Source organism: Paroedura picta, chromosome 4 (assembly GCF_049243985.1).
Source record: "Paroedura picta isolate Pp20150507F chromosome 4, Ppicta_v3.0, whole genome shotgun sequence".
Classification (NCBI taxonomy): Eukaryota; Metazoa; Chordata; class Lepidosauria; order Squamata; family Gekkonidae; genus Paroedura; species Paroedura picta.
The window spans coordinates 44,439,685-44,464,090 of NC_135372.1; the positions used below are offsets into that span (position 1 = coordinate 44,439,685).

The 24,406-nt window shown below is 44.7% G+C and overlaps 1 protein-coding gene across 1 annotated transcript; it reads right to left on the reverse strand.

Moving 5' to 3' along the window:
- Nucleotides 1–11,091: 11,091 nt before the first annotated feature.
- Nucleotides 11,092–19,596, reverse strand: LOC143834693 (uncharacterized). Its single transcript, XM_077331371.1, has 5 exons — nucleotides 19,480–19,596; nucleotides 12,634–12,892; nucleotides 12,272–12,355; nucleotides 12,004–12,087; nucleotides 11,092–11,664 (listed from the first exon to the last, which is right to left on the reverse strand). The coding sequence occupies exons 1-5, from the start codon at nucleotides 19,594–19,596 to the stop codon at nucleotides 11,195–11,197; spliced, it is 1,014 nt and encodes a 337-aa protein (XP_077187486.1). The 3' UTR covers nucleotides 11,092–11,194.
- Between the last annotated feature and the right edge of the window lie 4,810 nt (nucleotides 19,597–24,406).

Here is a 24,406-nt window from a genome sequence, read left to right on the forward strand (position 1 = left end):
AATCCCCTCTCCCTACTAACTGCCCAAGATGGCTTTTGATTCCCACCCCCTGAACAAAACTTCTTACCGCGTTGCATTCCCACAAGGCCAGAACACAAAACTTTGCTGTTATGCAGAACAGGTATGAGTGTCTCATGAAGAGTGAAACAGCTTGTTATGAAATTGACTCCCTGATCCCAACTGACCAATCAGAACATGAGCCAAAATAGCAGGTGATCAAGCGTATCTACCTAGGGAAGGGCATGGAGTTAAAACACTTGACAAATAATGCCATTCAGTATAGAGCAGAGATGTCTAAACAGCAGCCTACAGTGCAAATGCAAACCACTCTAGGCTCCCACTCCCCACTCACACTCCTCAGTTGGCAATACTATGATGACATCCTTCCTTTTCCCCAGCACCTCACCTTACAAGTCTGGAGGAACCAAAGAACTACAATCCACTGCTCTTATTCTTATTAGCTGAAGGAGCAAAAGTATTCATTGGGCATTTATGATCCAACTGCCTGCAAGATGCATGGATGGAGACATTTTCTTCTGACTTGTGGAGCTTGTGGATGGTGCAGGTACAAAAGATCCTCAAGATGGAATTCAGGGCAGGTGGAGGAAAGAGTCCTGCCTATTTAATTGGTGAAAAACCTATATATGTATGTGCCTCCAAGTCAGAAACCACTTCTGGCAATCCCAGCATGACACTTTCAAGGCAAAGGAGAAACAGAAGTCATCCTACATCCCAGTATTAACCCTCCATAGCTTGTGGGATCTGACAAATTTGGACTATGCAACACCTTTCTGCACCCCATGAAGAATTTGGGAACTTCCGTTTCAGTAAGACTAACAGATACCTGTGATGGTTATTCACTTTTCCATAGTCTAAGTGAGAGTTTAATGTAGAACATGTATTTTGACCATTTTTCTCCTGATAATGAGAATGAGTTAAAAATGTTTGAAAGAGATGGAGTAAGACAGACAGATAGCCCAGTCCATCAGTAACAAAGAGTAGAATTATATTTTAGGAAGGAAACAAAAGGTGTTCATCCCTGTTTTCAGATAACAAGTGAACATGATGGGGTGATTACATTTTCTAGCATGTTGGGAAACTCATGGCTGGAGAACAAACTTGGTTAGGAAAGGTGGGAAAAGATAGTTGGGATGGGGGATGGTTTTTATCAATGCGCTTGTGTGCAACATGGCGTCTTTGGTCATAACATATTGCCAGTGTAACTCTCAGTACTTATTCTGACCACAAGGAGAAGTCTTCAGCAACACAGAATCAGTAATAAACTTTATAAAAGCCAAACTGACAAGTCACTCACTGCCTGATTGGCCTTCATCCAGGAATGGCCTGGTCAGGTAGTTTAAACCCAATCAGGAGATAGCCTTCAGAAAGGAAGGGCTTGATAAGGAATCAGCTCTCTACCTCCAACTCCCTGCTTGTTTCAGAAGTTTGCTGGGTGGAAGAGGAGCCAGCCTCAGAGCATGCCCTGCTGTCCATAAGTTGCCATCGCCTCCTGGCCTCTTTCAACTCAGAGGACATGGGTGGGGAGCTGGGGCAGCTTCTGGAGGTGGGGGACTGCAGAACGCCCAGAAATACCCCCCCCCACGGACCTTCTGGAATCCAGGATGCCAAGGAAATGCTTCTGCCCATATAATGTTTACTTATGAGTAAGTGATGGCCCTCATCCAGGAATGGCTCATCCTGGTGGTTTAGCCCCAATAAGGAGTCAGTGGTCAGCCAGGAAGGGCTTAGTAATGGGTTTGCTCTCCACCTCCAATTTCCTATCAGTTTCAGAAGTTTGCTGGGTGGAAGAGGAGCCAGGTTCAGAGCATGCCATGCTGCCAGTAAATTGGCCTTGCCTCCTTGCCTCTTTCAATTTGGAGGACATGTAAGGGGGTGGGGAAGGGGTCAGCCTCTGTGAGTCTTCTTTAGGTGGGGGGCTGCAGAACACTCAGAAACACCCCCCCCCTCTTGGCGGTCCTCTGAGATCCAGGGTGCCAAGGAAATGCCTCAGCTCTGGGAAATTTAAACTCATAAGTAAGTGATGGCTCTCATCCAGGAATGGCCCATCGTAGTAATTTAGCCCAAATCATGAGGCAGTCCTCAGTCAGGAAGGGCTTAACAAGATGTCAGCTCTTCACCTCCAAATTCCTGCTGGTTTCAAAAGATTGTTGAATGGAAGAGGAGCCGGCCTCCGAGCATGCGTGACTGCCATTAAGTTGCCATGGCCTCTTTCAACTCAGAGAACATGGGTGGGGAGCTGGGGCAGTCTCTGAGAGCCTTATGGAGGTGGGGGGGGGGCTGCAGAAGGCCCAGAAATGGCCCTCTGCTGACCCACTGAGCTCCAAGGTGCCAAGGAAATTTCCCCTGGGGAGCTGATCTCTGTACTCCAATTCCAGGAGATTTCCAGGCTGCAGCTGGAGGTTGGTGACCCCTGGGTCAGGAATGTTCCTTGAGGTTTGGAGGCAGGGCTTCAAGAGTCCAGGCACGGGCAGGAGCTTTTACAATGTAGCCAGCCAGCCCTGAGGAGGGCCACACTGCAGGTGTGCATCCTAGCACCCATTGTTTCCCTGGGTGCAATGTGCTTTGCCTCTTGTTTCCCAATAAAATTGAAATTTAAAAAGCATACAAATACCTGCAAGTCAATTCATATATTTATGACCTCCCTGATTACATACTAGCATACTTACTTAATGAAGTAATTAATTACTTAATTACTCATCATACAGTTACTTAAAACTTGATGGTTGTCATTTTATCTATTGGAAGCTTAACCATTCTCTAAGGAGTTCAGGGTGACATACATTCCCCCCCCCCTTTCTCCATTTTGCCCTGCAAAGGTGGTTTAGGCTTAGAGAGACTGTCTGGTGCAATTTCAGATGGCTGAATGAAGATTTGAACTTGGGTCTTTTAGATCTGACACTTTTAATACTCACATCACATTCTAGTGGCTGAATACATAAGCTGTCTCCACTAAAATACTCTTTATTATTATTAAATTTGTATACCGCCCTCCCGCCTAGTAGCTTAGAATTGACAATCAGTGATACAAGGGTTCTAGCTGTCCTATTATTTACACAAAGCCTTATTTGCGCACATGATATGGCAGGTATCATGTGATAAACATGCCCACATGAGCCTAGCTTGACTAAACCTGCTGTGAGACAATGGAAAATAAATCTTTTGAATTGGTCAAGGAGTCTGCCTCTGGAAGCCCAGATCTGTAACAAACTTCAACTTTATTGATTTTCATTTCCCATAGCAGTGGTAAAGAAAGACAATTTGTGCTCGATTCGCCATAAAGTTTTCATAAATAACTCAAGAGACAACCCTGGCACACAATCTTGGGAGAGTGACTTGAATTCTCTTTCTCTGAAGATTAAGTAGAAACTTGAAGGGTATCTGCTTCAATTATTTTATTGGTGTTAGACTGGAGGCATATCACGTGTTGTGCATTTGCCACACAAACAGCTGGATGTTACCTAAAGATATTGTGTGATACTGAGGCCCCTTTCATTTATTATATTTTCAGCACTCCTACTATGCAGACCACGAAGATCTCACAATAGCAATTTTGTCTGAATTGTTTGTTTATTCCAGCTTCAGAAAGCTTGAAAGGCTCTTGAGAACATTTCAGATAACTGAAGGGAGGATGTTTTACTACTGATGTTTTACTGGGATTTTATTGTAATCTGCCTCGAGCCCGCTTGGCCCAGGAGTGGCGGTCAATAAATCAAATATTAATAATAAATTATAATCTCCAGGATACAGAAATTTGGTTCAGTCTCTGGTGGAGTAGTTTTCATAAGTGTTGAGACCCTCAAACGGGCCACAAACCCTTACACCACAGTTTTGCTGCTCTTGGACCGTTTACGCACTGGAGGTTTCATACTGGGCTGCAGGCTGGAGTTTTAGTCGTGGCAGGTTGCCCCACCTCTTCCTGCACCCACATGAAGGAGCATTTGGCTCAGTGCACCTCATCTGCCCCCAATTTGTGCTCCTGTATAAGAGCTGGGGCAGTGACGTGCCCAGTGCATAAACAGTCTTGGGGAAGATTGGCTGTTTTGTGTGTATTATACTACCGCCTTTCTTTTTGTGCATGCTGAGAGTAACATCAGGGCCACAAGGCAAATTCACCCAACAGTGGAGAAGACTCATCCTGGGATTTGACCTTTTACTTGCTCCTCACATTGGTACACCTCCTGGTGCTTGGCTGCCATGTGACATTAATTTTCTTGTAACAGAGAGCTGAAAGAGAGGGAAAATAGCCAAGACGTATTCCTCTTCCTAGATCAGGTCAAAGTTCCCTTCCAGTTCCCTCGTGTTCAAATGAATTAAATGTCCTCCATGTTCTTGGGTTCACCTGTGCTAACATAGCAAGATGAATCATACCACGACAATTGGGTGCTTTCGCACATGCTAAATAACGCCATATTGATCCAACTAGTACCATTTGCAAATGGATTTTGTCATTTCACACAGTACAATCCAGTTGCAAAGTGTATTGAAAGTGTATTGGAAATGCATCATCAGTGTGTGTGAAAGTGCCAAATATCCTTGCCTGCTATGTAATTTGTTGTTATCTTTTCACTGGGAGTTTTCAAGAAATATTAGGGGAGCCAGGCAAAACTGTCATCACAGAGGAGGAGCACATAGCCTTCAAAGAACCAGAGGTTTTGTGTTGTTTTTTTAAAACACACGCGCACAGCAACCCTGCATTTCGGTGCCATGGCTGTTGTGTCCTTGTGCTCCAATGGAGTATAAATAAATATAGTTTTTACAAAGCATAGTATCAGTCATTAGTGATGTTAAGAACATGATCAATACCCAATCTGAGTCTAGATTACTTACTCTGCTGGGACCTGTTGTTGCTGTGGTCGTTGAGTTTTTCTTCTATTTATAGTCTTTCTGCAAGCTGGCTTGGGGTGGTTTACATCAGTAGATAAAAACATTCATTGGATTGCTTGATGGTTGAATTTTTGAAACTCCCAGCAGCCGGTGAGCTTCAGTTCTGGTCTCTCCCCACTTTGCTTCCCACTGGATACCCAAAGCAATTTACAATATTGTTGTCCACTCCTCCAACAATCTTAGAAGGCAGGGTAGGACGAGTGGCCCAAGGTCTCCCAGAAAAGCTTTGGTTGGCATAAGAGAAATTCAAACTTGGGTCTTCCAGATCTAAGTTGGACATTCTTTAGCACATCCCATAAATTGTCCCCATCTTTTAAACTGCTATTAGGGATGCTTGACAATCAACATCAGATCAGCTGTGGTCAAACACCATGAAGGCTCCCTCTATATGGATCCCCCCTCCCCAAAAACTGAGATGCTCTTAAATGTTTTGCTGACACAGCTGGCATGGCATGATTGTTTTAAGGCAATGCTTTAAAATATTATAACACGGTATATGATTTTATATATTAGATATGTTTTTATGTAATAATCACGGAAGCCACCCTGAGCCGGCAGGCTGGGAGGTGCGAGATACAAATCGAAGAATAAAATAAATATAATGTGCTACTGCAACTTTAATCTCTCGGATTTACAGAAAGGAAATGGCAATGATAGCACACTATCCTCCCATCAATTGTATCGCTAATTGCCAATAAATAACGTGATGTACTGGGGCAACACATTAATGCAAATATCAGGATAAGTGTCCAGTGTTTTAAAAAGAGTTTAACACGGTCCAGTTTGACTATCGAGTGGATGAATTATTCTAGCCCATGGGAAATGCAGACACCATTTCAACTGCAGCCGTTCATGTCCCTTTCTTCAATCAACGCATTACAATGAATAAGAGCTGCCTGTTACAGCTATGGTCAGGAACATTGCCCTCTTTGTTCTCTCTTCTTTATATTGTCCAATTTCCCCACAATCATTTCCAACCATCTCATATGCCTTTTAAAATATCTCTCTGTGTGATTTTTTTCCATCTCCCTTCCTCAAGGGGGGAAAAAAAAATCTGGAAACAATTGCTTCAGCAAAGCTATCATTCAGCTCCAAGGAAAGGAACAAAAATGCCAGGCTCTCATAAAGATTTGTTCAGCCAAAAAAAATAAGTTTATCTTTGCAAAACCAACTAAGTTTAACAGATGATGCAGTTACACATATTCAAGTGAGGAAGTGGGATGACATATTCATTTGATAAGCTAAATCTTCAAGGATGTTCTGAACTTAGGGGAATGATGCCTCCAAATGAAGGCTGTTCCATTTCTGAAAACTGTAAATTATAGCCTCTTTTCCAGAAGTAGGATGAGAAAATGTCTTGGGTATTAAGAGATGTAGAAAGCTGAGTTACTGTACAGTCAAATATCTCATGGCATATTTATAGCACAGCATATTTAAAGAGCCACCTGCCTGGTTTGTTTTACCTGATTGTGGGCTCCCCTTCTTAACAATGGTCAAAGGAACAAAGATTGGGTTGGATTGGATAGTAAAATGTTGCAGAACTTTTTTTCTAGGGCAGTCGATTTTAAACTGTGCTCCAGGAAACCCTGTGGCTTCTCTGGAATCTCTCATAGTTTCTTCAGCTAAAAGTTTAGTAATGGTCACAAGCTTTCCTGAAAGAAAGTTAGCTCACTGTGGGGATCAGGCAGGGCAGTACAGAGTTTGACCCTGTTTAAATCATACACTCCTTCCCTTTCTCCCCCCATATTCCTAACTAGGGCCCAAAATATATTTTAAGAAACAAAGTGAAATTATCATCACCCTAGATGTTCAAGGTAAAGCAACTCAAATTACCTTTGAAGCCCAAAGTCATCAAGAATGGCTTGATATAAACTTTCTACATACAAATGGAAGCAATGGGCTTCCAAAGAAAGCGAGAAGCTGGCATGGTTTGCCATTGCCTTCCTCTGCAGAATCTTCCTTGGTAGCTTCCCATCCAAATTCTAACCATGCTTACCTTCCAACAAAATCAGGCTATGTCATATCACCACCAGCACAGATTTTCTACAGCATTCAAATATAGACAGGATACCCTCAAATCTTAAAATAGATAGCCAAGATGCTACCAGTGAATCCACAAGGGCCATTTCGCACAGAGCTCAAAGTGGCTATTTGGTTGCCGTTTGTGAAATCGCTACTTTAACTAGCGAAAATCGCCCATAACGCACAGCTGCGGTTTTTGCGGAATTTGGCACTTTCACTTCTCGCCAGTTTCGTTACCCACAGGTTTCCGGTCTCCGTCTTATCGCCACAAAGGAGGTCCCTTTTTAGCGCTTCTGGCCTCCCGTGGCCGTCAATCAAACTGCAGGGACACCTTTGACCTCCACCCAGAAGCCGAATTTGTTGGGGTTCCCTTTTTTTAAAAAAAACCCCGAAAACCCCGTAGCAATGCATCATCGTCAAATCATTGGCGCCGTTGGAACGGGTTTTCTATTGTTTTCTATGAACCAGAGGTTGATGCATTGATATGTTTGATTGGTTAATCCCCGCCCACAGTACACGCCCACAGGTTACCTGCTTATATGCACCTAGGCAGACACGTGGTCGGCCTCACTCTTTTGTTTGCATAGCCTACTGCCCGCAGCACAGGTTAACGTTGCAATGGAGAGGATTATTTTTCAATTGTTGGCTCAGATGCTTGCGGTAGTCCAGCGTATCCATACCATCGTGTGGCATAGGAGGGCTGCTATCGAGGACTACCGACAACGTATGGTCGGAACGATGACCACCAGTAGAAGACGTTCTCTAAGGGCAACCATGGCGGCTAAGAAACGCTGGCAAGCTCTGGCAGAGGTCCGGTTCCCCAGACAGTTCTGGGTGGACGAAAGATCCTCTGACTGGTGGGAAAATTTTGTGTGGTATCGCTAGGATCATGACCACTGGATTGCCAACTTCAGAATGTCGAGGGGAACATTTTTTGAACTCGTGGAGGCTCTCCGTGGCCGCATGGAAAGGCAAGTAACTGGCATGCGGCGCCCTGTTCCAGTGGAAAAAAGGGTGGCAGCCGCCTTGTGGTACTTGGCCACCCCGCAGTACTTCCGGACAGTAGCCCAGCAATTCGGATTAGGAGTCACAACGGTTGGCGAGATCCTGCAGGAGTTCTGCCTCGCCATGGAGGCTGAATTGTACAGCAAAGTGGTGTGCCTCGGAGACCGGCTTGGAGCGGTGAGTGTCATTCTATCCCCTTTGCCCTTTAAATTTTTTTTCTTGTTTGACAGGTGAGCAACGAATACGCGATGCACCCCACGCTAACATGCCATGGTTTCTATTATTTTCTTTCCCTTATTTCAGAGTATGGACGGGTTTGCCAGGCTTGGATTTCCGCATTGTTTCGCAGCCGTCGATGGAAGCCACATCCCTATCCGTGCACCCGGGGGAAGCATAAAGGAGTACGGGAACAGAAAGGACTTTTGTTCTGTTCTCCTGCAAGGAACTGTGGACTTCTCCGGACGGTTTATAGATGCCGAGGTGGGGTGGAGTGGGAGGAGGCATGATGCCCTTGTTTTCAGGGAATCTAACCTCAGGAAAGCCATGGACGAAGGGGTCTTTGTTCCAGGAAACCCCACCGCCACCATTGAGGGCGTGCGTGTACCGGCGTTGGTGCTCGGGGATGGAGCCTACCCATTACGCCGCTGGCTCATGACTCCCTATAAGCGGCCAAGGACAGACGTGCAGAGCCACTACAACCTCAGTCACTCCCGGGCAAGGAATGTCGTGGAGCGTGCCTTTGGACGTTTGAAGTCTCGGTTCCGTTGCTTGATGTCACGACTCCATGTGCATATAGACAATGTGACTCCGTTGATCATCGCATGTGTCATTTTGCACAACATCTGCGAGGACAAGGGACATAACATCCCCTTCCCTGTGGCTGAACCAGAACCTCTAGTCCTTGAGGATACACCAGACATCCCTGAAGCCAGGAAAAAAAGGATCTATGCGGAGGGGTGCAAGGTTCGGGACGCTATAGCCACTCACCTATACAGAAATAGGAGGCGTGTTTGATCGTGTTTTCTACTCTGTTGTTAAATAAAGTTTTATGTTCTTTGTTTAACCTTGTCTTGTGCGGTTTGTCTATTTAGCCAGCAAAAAAACGGGGAATCTCTGGTCCAAAAGCACTTTGACAGACCTAAATGCTAACTCCACGCTGAAGTTGACAAACACAGTACGGAAGCGCTGAACAGGGAAAGGTTGGGGAGGCGGGTAGCCAGGAAGTATTGGTGACCCCTGTCAAACTGGAGGATAAAACCACTGATGTTCCAAGGAATAATTTTATTGGTGGGCAGCTTTGATACATTTAAAATTGGGGTGGCCGATCGGAGCAACGCATATTCGTTGCCTAACCGTCATTCCAAAGATGCCGAAGCCACGGAAGGGCTCCTTCTGGCAGCGCGCCGAGGCTGAGGCACTTCTGGAGCTGGTTCTCCAGTCCAAAAGCGTTGGCCGCCTTATGGCCAGCACCCACTGCCACACCAAGGGTGCTTACCTGGTGTTGGCATCCAGGCTGAAGGAGAGGGGCTACGTCCGGACCTGGGAGCAGGTCCGGACAAAATTCAAGAGGATAAAGCTGGACTTCCTCAATAGTATAGAGCAGTGGGGGGGGGGGGGGTTCCGCAGCCCAGTGGAAGAACAATCTTCCACGATCTGATGGTCAAGATCTGGGACAAGGCTGGGAAGCCCTCCCTGGAGATGAGGCGACATATGGGTGAGTGCTGCCCTCGTTATGTTTTACCCTAAAGCATGCATTGAATGTCTAGATGCCTCTTTCCCCTACTGTCTCCATTATATTTGAGAAAGCATTAAGATGCTGTCAACTCCTGCTGACATCGCCAGCCAGTACTGTCAAACCACTTTGGCAATGCACTTTGGCTCTGATTGTGGTGTGGCCATCAGCTGTGTATTATCTTTGGTTTGTGTGCTTTTAGTTATGAATTTTCTTTTTCTTCGCCCAGCCACACAATCACCAGCAAAACTAGCAGTGGCCAAAGTACCTGAGTGTGAGGAAGAGGAGGAAGAGGGGCCTTCCACCTCAGCACAGGCTGCAGGTGAGAGTTATAATTCTTTGAGTGAGACCCATGTGTGTGTACCCCCATGAAGCCATAAGGGAGCCTGCTGTGATGCTTCCATTAGAAGTGTGATTGAATTCATTTTATTTGATTTCTATAGCAGAAACAATGGAGGCCAGGATGCGTGCCATGGAGGCCAGGCTGGCATCTTTGGAGGGGCTCGTAGAGCAGCAGCGGAGGGACTGTGAGTACTGCACCTGTGCTTGGGTGTGGGTTGTGTCACTTTAGCCTACATATATGGCTTACCATTTGTTTTTAACCCATTTGCAGGGCAGGCAGAAGTGGCTGACCTTAGAGGGGAGCTGGAGAGGCAGAGGCAGCAGAGGGAGGAGGAAGAACGTAGGTTATGTTCCCCACCGCCTAACTCTCTGCATATTGTGGCTAAGGCCACTAAAAACTGTATCCATGTAAACTCCAGATTAAAAAATATCTGTGGCACTAATGTGTACCTGTTTTTCCTCCCCACACAGTGAAGAAGAAGGAGGAGGAAGACCTCTTCAGGCGTAAAGTCAGGGGCACAGTGACCCGGTTGGGCAAAAGGCTGAGGGAGATGACAGAGGGCGTAGGGAAAGGGGCTGGTGAGGGGAGCAGTGGGACTTGAGTTTTGTTTTCTGTGTGTGTGTTGGGGGGTGGTGGTGGGGGCTCCAAGTTACATTCCCAGCTGTTTTTCCCCTGTTAAATATATCTATTTTTAAAAACAAAGTTGAATTTCTTGGGGGGTGGGGGTGGGGGTGGGGCTCCAAGTTACATTCCCTACTGTTTTTCCCCTGTTAAATATATCTATTTTTTTAAAAAAAGTTGGATTTCTTGGGGGGTGGGGGTGGGGGTGGGGCTCCAAGTTACATTCCCTACTGTTTTTCCCCTGTTAAAAGTTTTTTGAAAATAAAATGTTATTACAACTTTTCTGAAAAAGACTCCAGTGTGACTCCTTACACTCGCACACCTTTCACCCCACACTCCTAAAACTCCTTGAACTGACACCCCTCCAACCTCCAACCCACACAACAGAACCAGAATATACACAATCACTAGAGAGGCCGCTTTCGGCCTTCCTGATTCTACAGTAGGGTACACAGAGACAGAGTCAAAAATATAAACTTTATTTTACAAACAACAACAAACACAGATAAAATTAACAAGAAAAACTGGCCCAAACTAGGAGGGGGAGAACTTGTCCGCTGGTTTTATTATTCTCTTCCCGAGAACAGTCCTCCTTCTTGTTTGGGTGGCGGCATTCTGAGACGGGGTCGGTGGGGTGGGTGCTGGAGGTGGTGGTGTTGGTGTGGGTGGGGGAGGACATGGACGGTGATTTGTGGCGGGTTGGCCGTTTCCATGACCAGGACCGCCCTCTCCATCAGTCTCCTTATTTGTCGCACCTCCTCCACGCTTTCGCGTAGGGATTGGTTCGAATCCCTAAGGATTGCCCTCAATTTTTTCCCCTCCTGGGCCATGAGAGTGAGCATGGCTTGGTCGGCGGCTGCAGCACGCCGTGTCTCCTCCTGGCAGTGTTCAAGGAGCCTCTGTCCCACGTTGGTCAAGAGGGAGACGCGCCTCAGCCTGGCGCGTTCCCTCATAAGCCTCTCCTCTGCTGGGAGCGCACCTCTAGGTGGTGGGCTGGCTGGACCCAGGGGTGGTTCCTCCTCATCTGAAAGAACCTCTGTTGGCAAAAAATGAGAAACAGAACTGTTAGTACCATCGATACAATCAAAACCCACCATGGTGCCCATGGTGGGCTTTTTTGTTTCCCTGTTTTCACACCAAGACTCTGAACAATGGCCGGGGAGCACATGGTTAGTGTTTGTTTGCGTATTTTCACAGCAAGACTCTCAACGATGCCTAGTGAGCACATGGTTAGTGTTTGTCTGCCCATGGTGGGCTTTTTTGTTTGCCTATTTTCACAGCAAGACTCACAACAATGCAAAGGGAGCACATGGTTAGTGGTTTGCGACATTGTCCTGCAGCTATGGCTCGAAAGGAACAGTTCATGCACGCTCACCATCTTGAATCTGTAGCCGCCTGCGCTGGGCAGGAGGTCCTAGCACCCCACGCTCTTCCTCCTCCTGTGTTCCGGGTATGAAATCTGCAAAAAAGAAAAAAACCAGATCTAGGACCGAAGGGTGGCAAAGCAAGCTTCAAAACCTACACCAGCAACGTAGAGGGACTCTCTTCTTTCTCCTAGCAGTGCTGCTGCCCCCTGCACAAACAGAAAAGCACAAAGCAGTTTACACAGCACACCCCCCCCCATTATTGTCACTAATACTTACCAATGTTTGTTGATGCCCCCGAATCGCTATCCACGTCCACTGCTGCTGGAGACTCGAGGGGCTCCGTCCCTGGCATCTGTGTCTCTGTGGACAACAGCAGACAATAGTGAAAAAGGGGCAAGCATACAACCTGAACCACACAGCATGCTCCCAAAGTAGTGAACCAAAGTACTGCAGAAGGCCTATAGCTGAGGCATGCTGCAAATCTTTTGGGGTTGTTGGTTAAACATAACCGTTTCAAATAGCTACCATAGCAAACAGTCTACAAACAGCCTAGCATATTATGCATTGCAACGAATACACGAGAAAACGATTCCCAAACGTCAGAAAACACACATTTGTACAAAATTAGAAGTGCTTACCGGAGGCAAGGGGCGTCTGCTGCGAAATGTCTTCTGGCTCCCCAGGAACGAGGGCAAGTAGGTCCAGCGTTATGAGGTCCGCACCGCGTTGCTGGACCTGGGGTGGAGGCTGGACGGTCGACGAGGTGCCCTCTCCGGGATCCTCCGCAGCGGGTGGTTCCTCCACTGGGGCAGCCGGCCTACGGATGACCTTGAGGCTCCTCCCGATGCATTTTGGCCGGCCGTCTCCGTCCCCCTCGCCGTACAGTGCCCGCTGCTCCTCGAAATATGGGCAGGTTACTTTAGCGTTGCCGGAACCCTTATTGTGGTTCACGGCCCGCATGTACTCTGCCCGCATAGTTTTTGTTTTGGACCGGCATTCAAGGCCGTTCCTGTGGTGGCCCAGGGCACGCATCCAAATCGCCACCTGTTCGAACACCTCCCGGTTCTGATGTGAGGATCGGAAGGCGTCCTGTATTTTCTCCTCAGCGAAAATCGCCATCAGGTCCCGTATCTCGGCGTCCCTCCATGTTGGCCCCCTGCCGGTTGCCTGGACGGACGATGATTGTGAACCGGAGTCCATACTGCCTTCGCAAGTGGCTAAGCAAAATGGAGGTGCAGGGTGCAACGGATCATATACCTTTCCGCACACAAAGACAAAGGGACTAGCCGGCTCCTGATTGGTGGTGGGCAGTAGGGGACACGCACATTGGCCACACGAGGTCACATGTCACGTTCAAAACTCCTCGCGCGGGAACAGGATCTGCCCCTAATGGCCAGATAGGCGCTCTTATTGTTTGACTTCTCGCATGCGCTGATTCGTTTACACGCGAGAAGAGCAGTGTGGACATGCAGCAGGAGCCATTTTACTGAAATGTCCACCATTACACAAACGCATGCCGGTGTCCACCCAGAGCAAGTGCAACAGTACTCGACAGTTCCCCAATAATATTCGCCAGCCAAAGCTTAAATCAACCAAACATGACATGTTACTGGCGAATGTTCGTTGCCACACTCAGAGGAAAGTTTTTTAAAATGAACGGGGGACGGCGACTCCGCTAGCTGGAGGTCTAGCCGCCGATGGAAGGGGTTGTCCGCACCCAAGCACAACCACGCACCCGGAACCACACAAAGACCCACTACACATAAACCGCCCCTCATGATATCACATCGCATCATATCTATTGAACCCCTCAAAGCTAAACAGGAGACTGCGGTTGGCGAACGTTCGTTGCCACGCTCAGAGGAAAGTTTTTTAAAATGCTCCCTGTACGTTGACTCCGCTAGCTCTGGCCGATGGTAGACGGGGTTTTAAGCTTTGGGCATATTTTGGGACCGTGACGGTGTGTGCTACTGTGCTTTTGAAATACTATTGTGGTGTTCGGGCACAATTTCCGAAAGTGATCGTGCTGGAAAGCCAGGCGCTGTCTCGTTGCTTTGTTGATCTGTGCTCGGTCCGAGAAAAAAAAATGGCGAACAGTTCGCCGGAAGTTTGGAGGACAGGCTCAGGAGGAGGGACTTTGAAGAAACCGCAACAATGTTAACGCACAGGTCTTTATCGCTAGTGTTGCAGATTGGTTGCAAGAGTGTAGCGCTTTCCAGAGGGTGAATCCACTTTTTGGGATTTCCCTAAAAGCGCTACAACGAAGCGCTTTTTGCGGGTCGGTTTCAGGAGTGTTGCAGATTGTCAACGACGTCGTGCGTTATTGCAAATCAGTAGCGTTTTCAATTAGCAACCATTGTACTATTTTGAAGGCGTGCAAAAAGGCCCACAAGTCTTCCTCTGTCCACAGCAAATGATATTCAGAGACACCTGGTGCCTGGCTATGAAGATTCTATTGGAGCTATAATCATGTCAAGCAGCTGTTCTCAGATCAGTCTCCCTCCCTTTCTGAAAGTGGAGTAAACTCTGGGCCATTACAAATGACCTTGGTCTAGTTCCAGTTGAGCAAATTTTAAAATTCAGCTAATAAAAACCCATCCTGTAACAGGGACTTTTTTCTTATTACTTTGATTACTTGCAGGACCAAACCAAGGGCTATCTATTCCAGTATTTTTCCCCTTATAGTAGCAACAGCCAGATGTCTCTGGCAGCTTGAGGGTTAAAACATTACTTTTAATGGTCTTTTTTCCATTAATTGTCACCAGTATTCGTGACATCTCTTCAGAGGGGGAGATAGGTCCAGTGAGAAATTGAATCTTGGTTCTCCAGTTCTTCTGCTTTAATGGGTGTGGTTCTTCAAAGGTTTGATTTCTGGCTTTCCTTTCAGAGATCCTGACTCAGGTATGGTGGGGTCTGCAAGGAGAGGTCCTTGAGAGCCATATTGATGTGAGAACCAGCTTGGTGCAGTGGTTAAGACCAGTGGCCTCTAATCTGGAAAACTGGGTTTGATTCCCCATTCCTTCACATGCAGCTAGCTGGGTGACCTTGGGCCAGTTGCAGGTCTCTCAGAGTTGTCTTAGCCTCATCTACCTGACAGGATGTCTGTTGAAGAGAGAGGCAATTGTAAGTCACTTTGAGACTCTTTGAGGTAGTAATCAGCGAGGTACAAAAATGGGTTTTCTTCTTCACCATCATTCATCATCATCTCAGAAAGTCACATCCCTATCTAAGTTGGTGCAGGTCCTGACCCTGAGTGTCAAATCATGGATTCCCTCCCTATCCATTGATTGATCCATTGATACTCAGAGGCAACAACCACTTTCTACTTCTACACTGTTTCAGCAGCAGCAGCTGTTGTAGTCCTTTAATATTTGTCTCATCGTGTGGTAAAAATGACATTATGCCCAGAAAATTAAGAAACATATATGTACTTGCCATATTCTCATTTAAGAAGGCTACTTGAAAATTAAATTGTGCCACATAGTAATGATGACCTAACCTAATTTCACTTTTCATCAGCCAGCCAGAACTGCTGCAAGACTTACTGACAGGTTGCTAGATCATTTTTAATCTTACAGATATCATTAGCGTCAAAGACCCGACTGCTGAACAACACGATTATAAAATTTGACTTGTACAAGATCCAGATTCAAATTGTTTGTCTATGTGATATAATCTATTTGTATAATGAAATGGGATGTGTGCGGAAAATAGCTTGAGGTTAAAAGGGAAATAGCCACATTCGCAGTAAATGACCATCAATTACAGTTGTGTCTTTCTTGTACCACATCCCCTTAACCCCTGCTGCTTTTCTTCACTCCTCAAAGCTTGTCCGTAAGTGGTTAAGCCCTGCATTGTTTGCTCTATGTGGACCCATTGAATCAGTACATTCAACAGCAGCATGATATAGCCATGAAAGCTTTCCAGTGGAAAGTGTGATGGATTCTTCCAGACTTTTTACTTTTGTTATGAGAAAGCTGGTATCTAAGTTATTTCCTCATTACTGTTGATCAGATCACCTGTTACGACTAAAGATTTGTGTGCTCTGAGATTCAAGGGTGTTACCATGTATGTCAAGTTAAAGTTCTAGAGTAAAAACCATATATCAGAAAAAGGAGATTTGGGTAAGGGAAAAACAAAAGTTGACTAAGAGGAGAAGAAAGATATTTGTTACACTTTTCTCCTTTGTACATATGTGCCCATATATGTGTAAATAAACAATTTTTGACGTGCCTGTCTTAGACCCACAATTTTTATGTCAAAATGAGCTTTTAAAACTGAACAGAAATTATTATTTTTTTTATCATTATTTATTGAATGTAGAATCTGCCTTTCTCCAGGGACTCAAAGCGGATTACAACAATCTAAACCCCATAAAAACCCCAATCATTAAAACAAAGTTAAAAGTCTCAGAATTATCATAAGTATCAGATGGCTATGAGAACCCTCCTACGTCCACACAATCATCCACCAGGGGGTTTGCACATTGGTATAGCACTGCTTGGGGGAGGGGGGCATTGATCTTAAGAACCTGGCCTCAACCCAAGACCTGGTGGAAGAGCTCCATTTTACAGGCACTGCGGAACTTTGACAGCTCCATCAGTGCCCTTAGCTCTCCCAGGAGCTCATTCCACCAGGTCGGAAAGGCCCTGGCCCGGGTCTCTCTGCTGCCATGGACCACCAACAGATGAGTGCCTGCAGAAAGAAGGGCTCTGTGGGGGCATAAGCAGTCCCTAAGATAGGCAGGGCCCAAACTGCAGATGGCCTTGAAGGTCAAAACCAGAACCTTGAACCTGATCCAGACCATAACTTGAAACCAGTGTAACTGCCTCAGCACAGGCTGGATGTGGGCTCTCCAAGATGAACACGTGAGGACCCTAGCAGCTACAATTTGCTGAGGGAAATGTTGAGAGACGTGTTATGAATAACTACTCAAGAGAAAATGTGTGTATGCTTTTTAATAGTAATTGAAGCCTAGCCTTTTTCCCCTGTTCATATATTATAGCATAGATTTCTCAGTTTTGTTGAGCCTGTGAACAGCATTGGAATTTTGAGCAAGGAGACTGGGCATACCACAAAATGGCTGCCATGAGGCTGCAAATAATTTCCAGCCAAGCATTTCTAATTTCCAGCCAAGCATTTCTATTTCTATTTCCAGTCAAGCATTTCTATTTCTGAAGGGGTGCTCCCTAAAGTCACAAAGTCAATGCCTCCTGGGTTCTGAGGTTCTTCTGAAGCACCCCCTGCTCCAATGAGGTGAAGGAAAGCCAGGTCTTGAGAAGGAGATGATGTATCAAAGAAGGAAAGTTATATTTTTAAAAAATTATCAGTAACCATCACACTGGGGATTGCTGCTGTATGACTTGTTGAAACTCTTGCAGAGTCTGGTCCAGAGAAATGTTTTGCTTTGGTACAACAATTCCCATTTTGCCAGCTGAAGCAATTTACTGCCTGCACAAACAGGTGCTCCTCGAAGCTTTAATCACTTGTTCAAGTGCATGGATTTCTGCTGAAGGAACACTGTTCTCTAGATTAGATTTTCATGGTGGAAGAATTTGAAGGGTATCTGATCTTAAGACTCTGGGGTGAGTACATCTGGTATGTTAACCATCCATTTGGACTCTTAATAGTAGCTGCTAACACCTGAGATGATAAATTAACAGATGCCTTTCAAGCTGCTGCTTCACTTCAAGCCTCATTTACTCCAACCTATCCACTGTAAAGCAAACAAACAATGCACAATTAAAAAGATTCCAGCTATACAAAAAGAGAGAAGAGTGGTAGGGAAACCATGACGTTTTCTCTTAGGGATGCAGAATGAAGCATCCAGAATGTGTTTGGGGTGAAAAAAGTAATGAGGCAGGAAAAAGAAATATGAACAGGAGGGTTGGATAGGTACAATGACTTGGTTTGTCATCCAGCACTAAAAGTATTCTAGTCCCAGCGAAAACCTGACACTTTTGTAAATACTTGATGTATGGTTTGAGATCCAAGAAAGAGAGACTTTTGTTCTAGTATACATCTTGCCCAATACTGCTTTGATTATATTTAAAATATATTCCTGTTCCAAATTTCAGATCTCTGCATTTACATTAGAATTTTTGGAACAGTTTTTAATATTTGCAAGGATATTTGGGGAACATGATCCAAGTGTCAGTGCCTGCCTGCAGTAGATTATGGTGGCCTTATCCATGCTAGTTGAGCCCTCAGTCATTTGTGCTTTGGGCAAATACATGGCTGGGAGTTACATCCATACTGCTGGAGTAAAAGCAACGCCGTGGGCCTAGACACTGGATGACGCTCCATTTCTCTTTGCATTAGAACCAGATTGTGTGTCTGTATCATCTTCATACTGAAGAGGAAGCCTCACCTGGTTTAAACTGGGAATGTCTCTCTTCTCTTTCTGGGACCTTTGTGTTCTCTGGCCTCCTTGTCTGGCAACAGGGAAGATGGTTCTGCGAGTGTCACCGGGGAGACCATGCCAGGAAAATGTGTAGCAGTATTAGCGCTCCACAAAATAATTCTTTAAATTAGGCTTCTGTCACATTTCTATTACAAAATGCATGTGAATGCATACTTGGTAGAAATGGTGGCCAAGTCACAACAGATTGATGGTGACCCCCTAGGGTTTTCAAGGCAAGAGATGTTCAGAGGCGGTTTGCTATTGCCTGCTTCCCTGGAGGTCTTCCATCCAATACTAGCCAGGGCTGACCCTGTTTAGCTTCTGAAACCTGATGAGATTGGGCTGGGCTGGGCTACCCAGATCAGAATTAAGTCCATATCTACCTCAATAAAAGTAAGTTTTATCTTTGCAATATATTTGCTTGAAGTGTATTCCCTACATTTTGTCCAACCCTTTCTTGACCATGCATTTCCCATTCTAAACAATAGATCTAACCAGTGAATGCATGATCTTACAGCGGGATTAAGTTGCCATTCCTTTGTAGGGCCAAATGTATAGGCTATACTTACTGAGTTCTACCACATTCTATAGCAACCCATGAGATGTCTTCAGAAACTCAGAAATATCCTTTTTGACAGCATCTGGTACTTGAGATTTTCTGTCTCTGGAGGCTTGATTTAATTATGATGGCTGAAACCCATTCACATGCCTAGTCTCTTGGATCTGTGACTATAATGCAAAAAAAAAAGGCATGAAGAATAACACATGAATTCTCAGCATCACATATGGTCTTCCATACAATCTATGCATGGGAACTCATTATTAATGGTTTCATCCATTGTTTTAAAGGCTGGAGACATATACACATGACCAGTTACTTGAGTCCTTCTCAAAGAGTTTTTACCTGAATGACTGGTCCTGCTCACATAATCAGGGTCTTCCAAATAGGAATAAAACTCTGGAGAATTATGAATGGGTCCAGTGGGAAGAAGTCAAATCAAGGTTTTAACTGCACCATAGCATCAAAGGATTTGTTCACACATTCAATTTGTAGTATCATTCACCATATAACATGGATCACCTCCTCTTTGTACATCCCACTCTGGGTCCCATTCTGGTATACTGGATATTCTGAGCAATAGCTCTGAGCATTGAAGGAGATAGCAAGCTGCCATTCTTTGCTACCAAGCTTCTCCATCTTCAAAAAGGTGTAGTGCCACAAACTGCAACCAAGGCTGTATCTTAATTCCCATAGGAATTACAGTGGCACAAGAGCCTGAAGCATGGGGACATTTGGGATTCGAAATCCATCTTCCAGGTCAAATTGGAACACTTCATTTTTAAGTGGCAGATGCTGACTGGAGGAAGAGATATAGGAATAATGGCTGGAGGATGGCAAAGCACAGTAATTGACTTGACCACTTTCGCTTGTTTTGCTCACGGCACTATTTCATTTCTTGCTACCTGTGCCAAGAAGCATCTGTTGTAGACAAAAACAATCTGTCAGCAGAAAGCCCCCTTGTTAAATTTCATTCCTTGGGTCCATTGTTACTGGAAGCCCTTTAAACACTTTTGCCGTTTTTCCTCCCAGGTTCTTTCAACCGTAACTAGGACTTGTACAACTTTGGAACTGTCTACATTTGTCTTGAGTGCTGAGGACATAAATCAAAGCTCCACAAGTCCGTCTTCAGCAGTCGATTGGGGAGAAAACACCATCTGAATCCTAACCCTCTCCTTGTTTAACAAACCTTCGAGACTGGCATTCAAGAAAAAGGAGTTTTATAACTGGCTGTTGGGCCGAAAGGCAAAAAAATATTAAATTTGAGATGGATTTGGAAGATTCTATATATGAAACAAACTCCTTTGCAATTCTGGGGGGAACTAAAAGAATTTCACTAGAACTGGCAAAAAATGTTCAGTTGGGCTGCCCATATTTGTGACCAAGAGATACTGACAACATTGAAAGTATGAGTAATTTGGAAGTTTCTTCTCAGACTAAACTAAAATTGCTGCTGAAATGCTGTGTCAAATGATAATTGAAGTGAATCCAGGAACTTCCCTTTTGCCTAGACACCCAATGAATTTCAAGAGTATGCATTTTTAAAAATAAATTGCAACATTTCTCATGGGGGGAGGTAGGTATATCTAAAGGGACAATTTTGTAGACCTTTTGGAGAAAACTTAAAATAATTTTGTTGTGGCTGGCAAAATTTCTCAAGGTTTTTCTACTCATTTCTAGTGGAATCTATTCTCATTACTATGTTTTGCTCCAAAGCAGGCATCTTTAAACAAAATCCATGTTTCAGTAATTTCTTGAACGTCACAGAGAATAAAAATTGCAGGTATTGATGGTAATCTGAATTGAAACTTTCTGCTCCAGCAAGGCTACTTATCTGTAACTGTTTCACTCCTCCCTTACACAGAGTATTATTTGCTGATTGTTGGTCTCTTTATTTTTGTTTCAAACATTTCCAATATTTTTTCAGAACAATGCTAATGTGGACAGCCAGGGTTCCCTTGACCTGTTTTTGATTCAATCACATGGCAGGCATGAGGGAACTTGTTTGCCAAATGCAGGAGGGCAACATTCAGATTAAGATCACAGCATGGAGGAGAAGAGAAGCGAAAATGTTTCCTGTGCCATTTTCCCAACTGGAAATGGTACCAGGAAGTACTGTTTGTTTCTTTTTTGGTTTCCATGTGTAACCCACCATTATATATGAGCCAGATTCGTGTAGTGATTAGGAGTCTGGACTTCTAATCTGGCAAGCCAAGTTTGTTTCCACGCTCTCCCACATGCAGCCAGCTGGGTGACCTTGGGCTCATCACAGCACTGATAAAGCTGTTCTGACAGAGCAATAATATCAGGGCTCTCTCAGCCTCACCTACCTCACAGGGTGTCTGTTGTGGGGAGAGGAAAGGGAAAGTGAATGTAAGCTGCATATAAGAACCAGCTCTTCTTCTTCTTCTTCAAAACACTGCACACTTGGGAAGCAAGTTATTTCACATTTGACATGTGATTGTCTAACTCTGGTCTGGAATGCTATACTCTGCATGTTAAAATATCATAACACATAGTTCGGTCCTGAGAAGGGAATCCAAGCTATGATGAGTCACCAATGTTTGGGGGCAAACGATCTCTGACCTGTATAGTGAGAATGTAAATATTTGGCGGTGCATTATGTTTGGGTATCTTAGAAGTGCTACTTTTGAAACTGCTTTTGACATTTGGGAATATTCAACCCAACCTTGCTACTTAGTAAACAAACTTAGGAACATGTTCAAAGCCACAGTTCTATGCAAACCCTATTTTCAGTGAGTATTCTGTATCTTAATGGACTTAGATCTTGTAGGTAAAGTTTGAATATGCAGAGAGAGTGAAACACCAGGCTGCTTAAAGAATAAAACATTTTTTTTATTAAGAAGAGTGTAAGAGAGACCCGACTAACTATTCTATTGTTCTAGAGGCAAGCAGAGAAGAAGTATGCTCAGAAAGCAGGAAGTCCCTTGTTGAGATAATTTGAAAACCATCAGGAAGTTCCTATCCTATCAATGCTGAATATAATCTCATCCAATGCCCCCTGCAGGACACCCTTCATATTGTGCTCAATTATGCACATTGTAGATCTTGCCTATTCCAACAGTGTTCACTAGACATGAGTGGCACAGGACTATTGTTGCCCTAATTTCCTGACAGAGTTGTCTTTCTTTATAAGCTCAATAACAGGCAGCTATTTAACAATTAAAACTTTATTTGTCACAGTAAAAAATGAATGTTAAAATGTCATTAATAGGGAGGGTGGCAAGGATAAGATCTTGCCGGCATAATACCCATCCTCCCCCTTTCTGGGATTCATATGTAAGAAGCCCCTGTATGTTAGCCCCACATGGACATCTGACACAATTATGGCTTAATTAAACTACAATGGTTAGCGTGATTGCCTGAACATAGGCCAGTCTGCTAACCATGGCTAGTTTATCAAGATAGGGTCTGAAACCACACGATTATTAACCAAAGTTAGACTTAATTATGGTTTTGTATGATATGTGAATGAGCCTCTTGTGGCAGCTGTCTGACAGCTTTGCCCATAAGGCTGGGAGTTCAATCCCAGCAGCCGGCTCAAGGTTGACTCAGCCTTCCATCCTTCCGAGGTCGGTAAAATGAGTACCCAGCTTGCTGGGGGGTAAACGGTAATGACTGGGGAAGGCACTGGCAAACCACCCCGTATTGAGTCTGCCAAGAAAACGCTAGAGGGCGTCACCCCAAGGGTCAGACATGACTCGGTGCTTGCACAGGGGATACCTTTACCTTTACCTTTATGATATGTGAATGAAGACAGCCTAGCTGGTTCCCTGACCTCACTGTCCCTAGCTAGATGGTGAAGAAACCAGCATTTCTCAAATAACACACCAGAATTTGTGTTATACGCTGCAAGATGAATCCTGAATTCATGAACAACTAACCGTAATTCAAATAAACGATGAGTTCACATTATGTCTGAACTGTGTCAACCGAGTCAGACCATTATCCTTATCTTGCTGTTGTATGTTGATGCTCCTCACTGAACCCATGGTCACTGGTCAAAGCCCCCCCCCCCCAAGGCCTAGGAAAAATCCTTCAGGCACAGCTGAAATACCTTGATATACAACGATGACTCCTAATGAATCAGGGCATTTTTGTTGTAAAAATAAAAACACTGTGACATTTCCCTGAAATAACAAGGTGGAAGTTTTGATGAAGTAATAAATTGAGCAAGTTTGATAAGCTTCTAGGAGGAAAAAAAAAAAACCCTGTCTTTGGGTAACATAGGTCATTGCTAACAAGACATTACCATATCAAACATACTATCGACATTAGAAGTTAAAACAGTAGGGGGTGAAAAGGGTCATCCTAAAGCTGAAGCTGCATAATTTGAGGTGGGGAAATCCAGTAAAATGAGGGATTCTGGCTTTCTGGTTCAATTCATTACATTTTAAAACAAGGGTTAGCAATGGAATTGTAAACTCCAGCTTCCCTTCTTTGGGGCACTAGGCGCGCAATGGAATGTGTAGAAAATCCCATATGGGTATATACAGATGGGTCTCCAATAAAGCAATGGGTACCCTAGCAGTTATGAGGAAGAAGGAGGGGGGGGGATCAATAAGTTGGTGTTCAATAAAATCAATTGCACAGATCAGGGAAGGACATATAAGCCAGTACCAAAACAATGATTAGTTTGTGGTATGCCATAGTAATGAATCATAGAATAATAGAGTTGGAAGGGACCTCCTGGGTCATCTATTCCAACATCTAGTCCACTATGCAGGACACTCACAACCTTATCACTTATCCATTGTAACCTGCCACCCCCTTGAACCTTCGCAGAATCAGCCTCTCTGTCAGATGGCTATCCAGCCTCTATTTAAAAATTTCCAAAGATGGAGAACCCACCACCTCCCGAGGAAGCCTGTTCCACTGAGAAACCGCTCTGTCCGAAACTTCTTCAGGATGTTTAGACGGAATTTCTTTTGAATTAATTTCATGCCATTGGTTCTGGTCCATCCCTCCGGGCCATCAGTTTGGTTGGCTTTGAAATGGGACTAGACAACTTCATGAAGAATCGGTCCATCAATGACTATTAGCTTGTTTAAATTAGAGCCTTATGATCAGAAACAGTTACCCTCTGAATACCAGGATATGAGGCAAGAACAATGAGAAGCTTGGCCTTCTGGGCTCTGTTTATCATGGGAACATCTTTTTGGACACTCTGGCAACAACTAGGGGAGATGGACAGCTCAGCTATTAGTATATTGTTACCACATTTGGGGAAGGTTCAGTTACAACCCTTCTACCCAATACAGCTGCTGTAGCTTTCAGCGAGGGCGCTATATAAATGTGAATAAAATAAAATAATAAATAAAGTAGTAGAATTAGAGTGGGTTTTCATACCCTGCTTTTCACAACCCAAAGATGTCTCAAAGCAGCTTACAATCGACTTCCCTTCCTCTCCCCACAAAAGAGACCCTGC

Excerpts from the sequence above, each read along its gene's own strand:
- LOC143834693 (XM_077331371.1), bottom strand. The coding sequence starts at position 19,596 with ATGGAGAAGCTTGGTAGCAAAGAATGGCAGCTTGCTATCTCCTTCAAT. Across the intron at positions 12,893-19,479 it reads GTGGGATGTACAAAGAGGAG|GAGCAGCGGGCACTGTACGG; the intron begins GTGATCCATGTT and ends CCATATTTCGAG. Across the intron at positions 12,088-12,271 it reads GGGGGCATCAACAAACATTG|ATTTCATACCCGGAACACAG; the intron begins GTAAGTATTAGT and ends TCTTTTTTGCAG.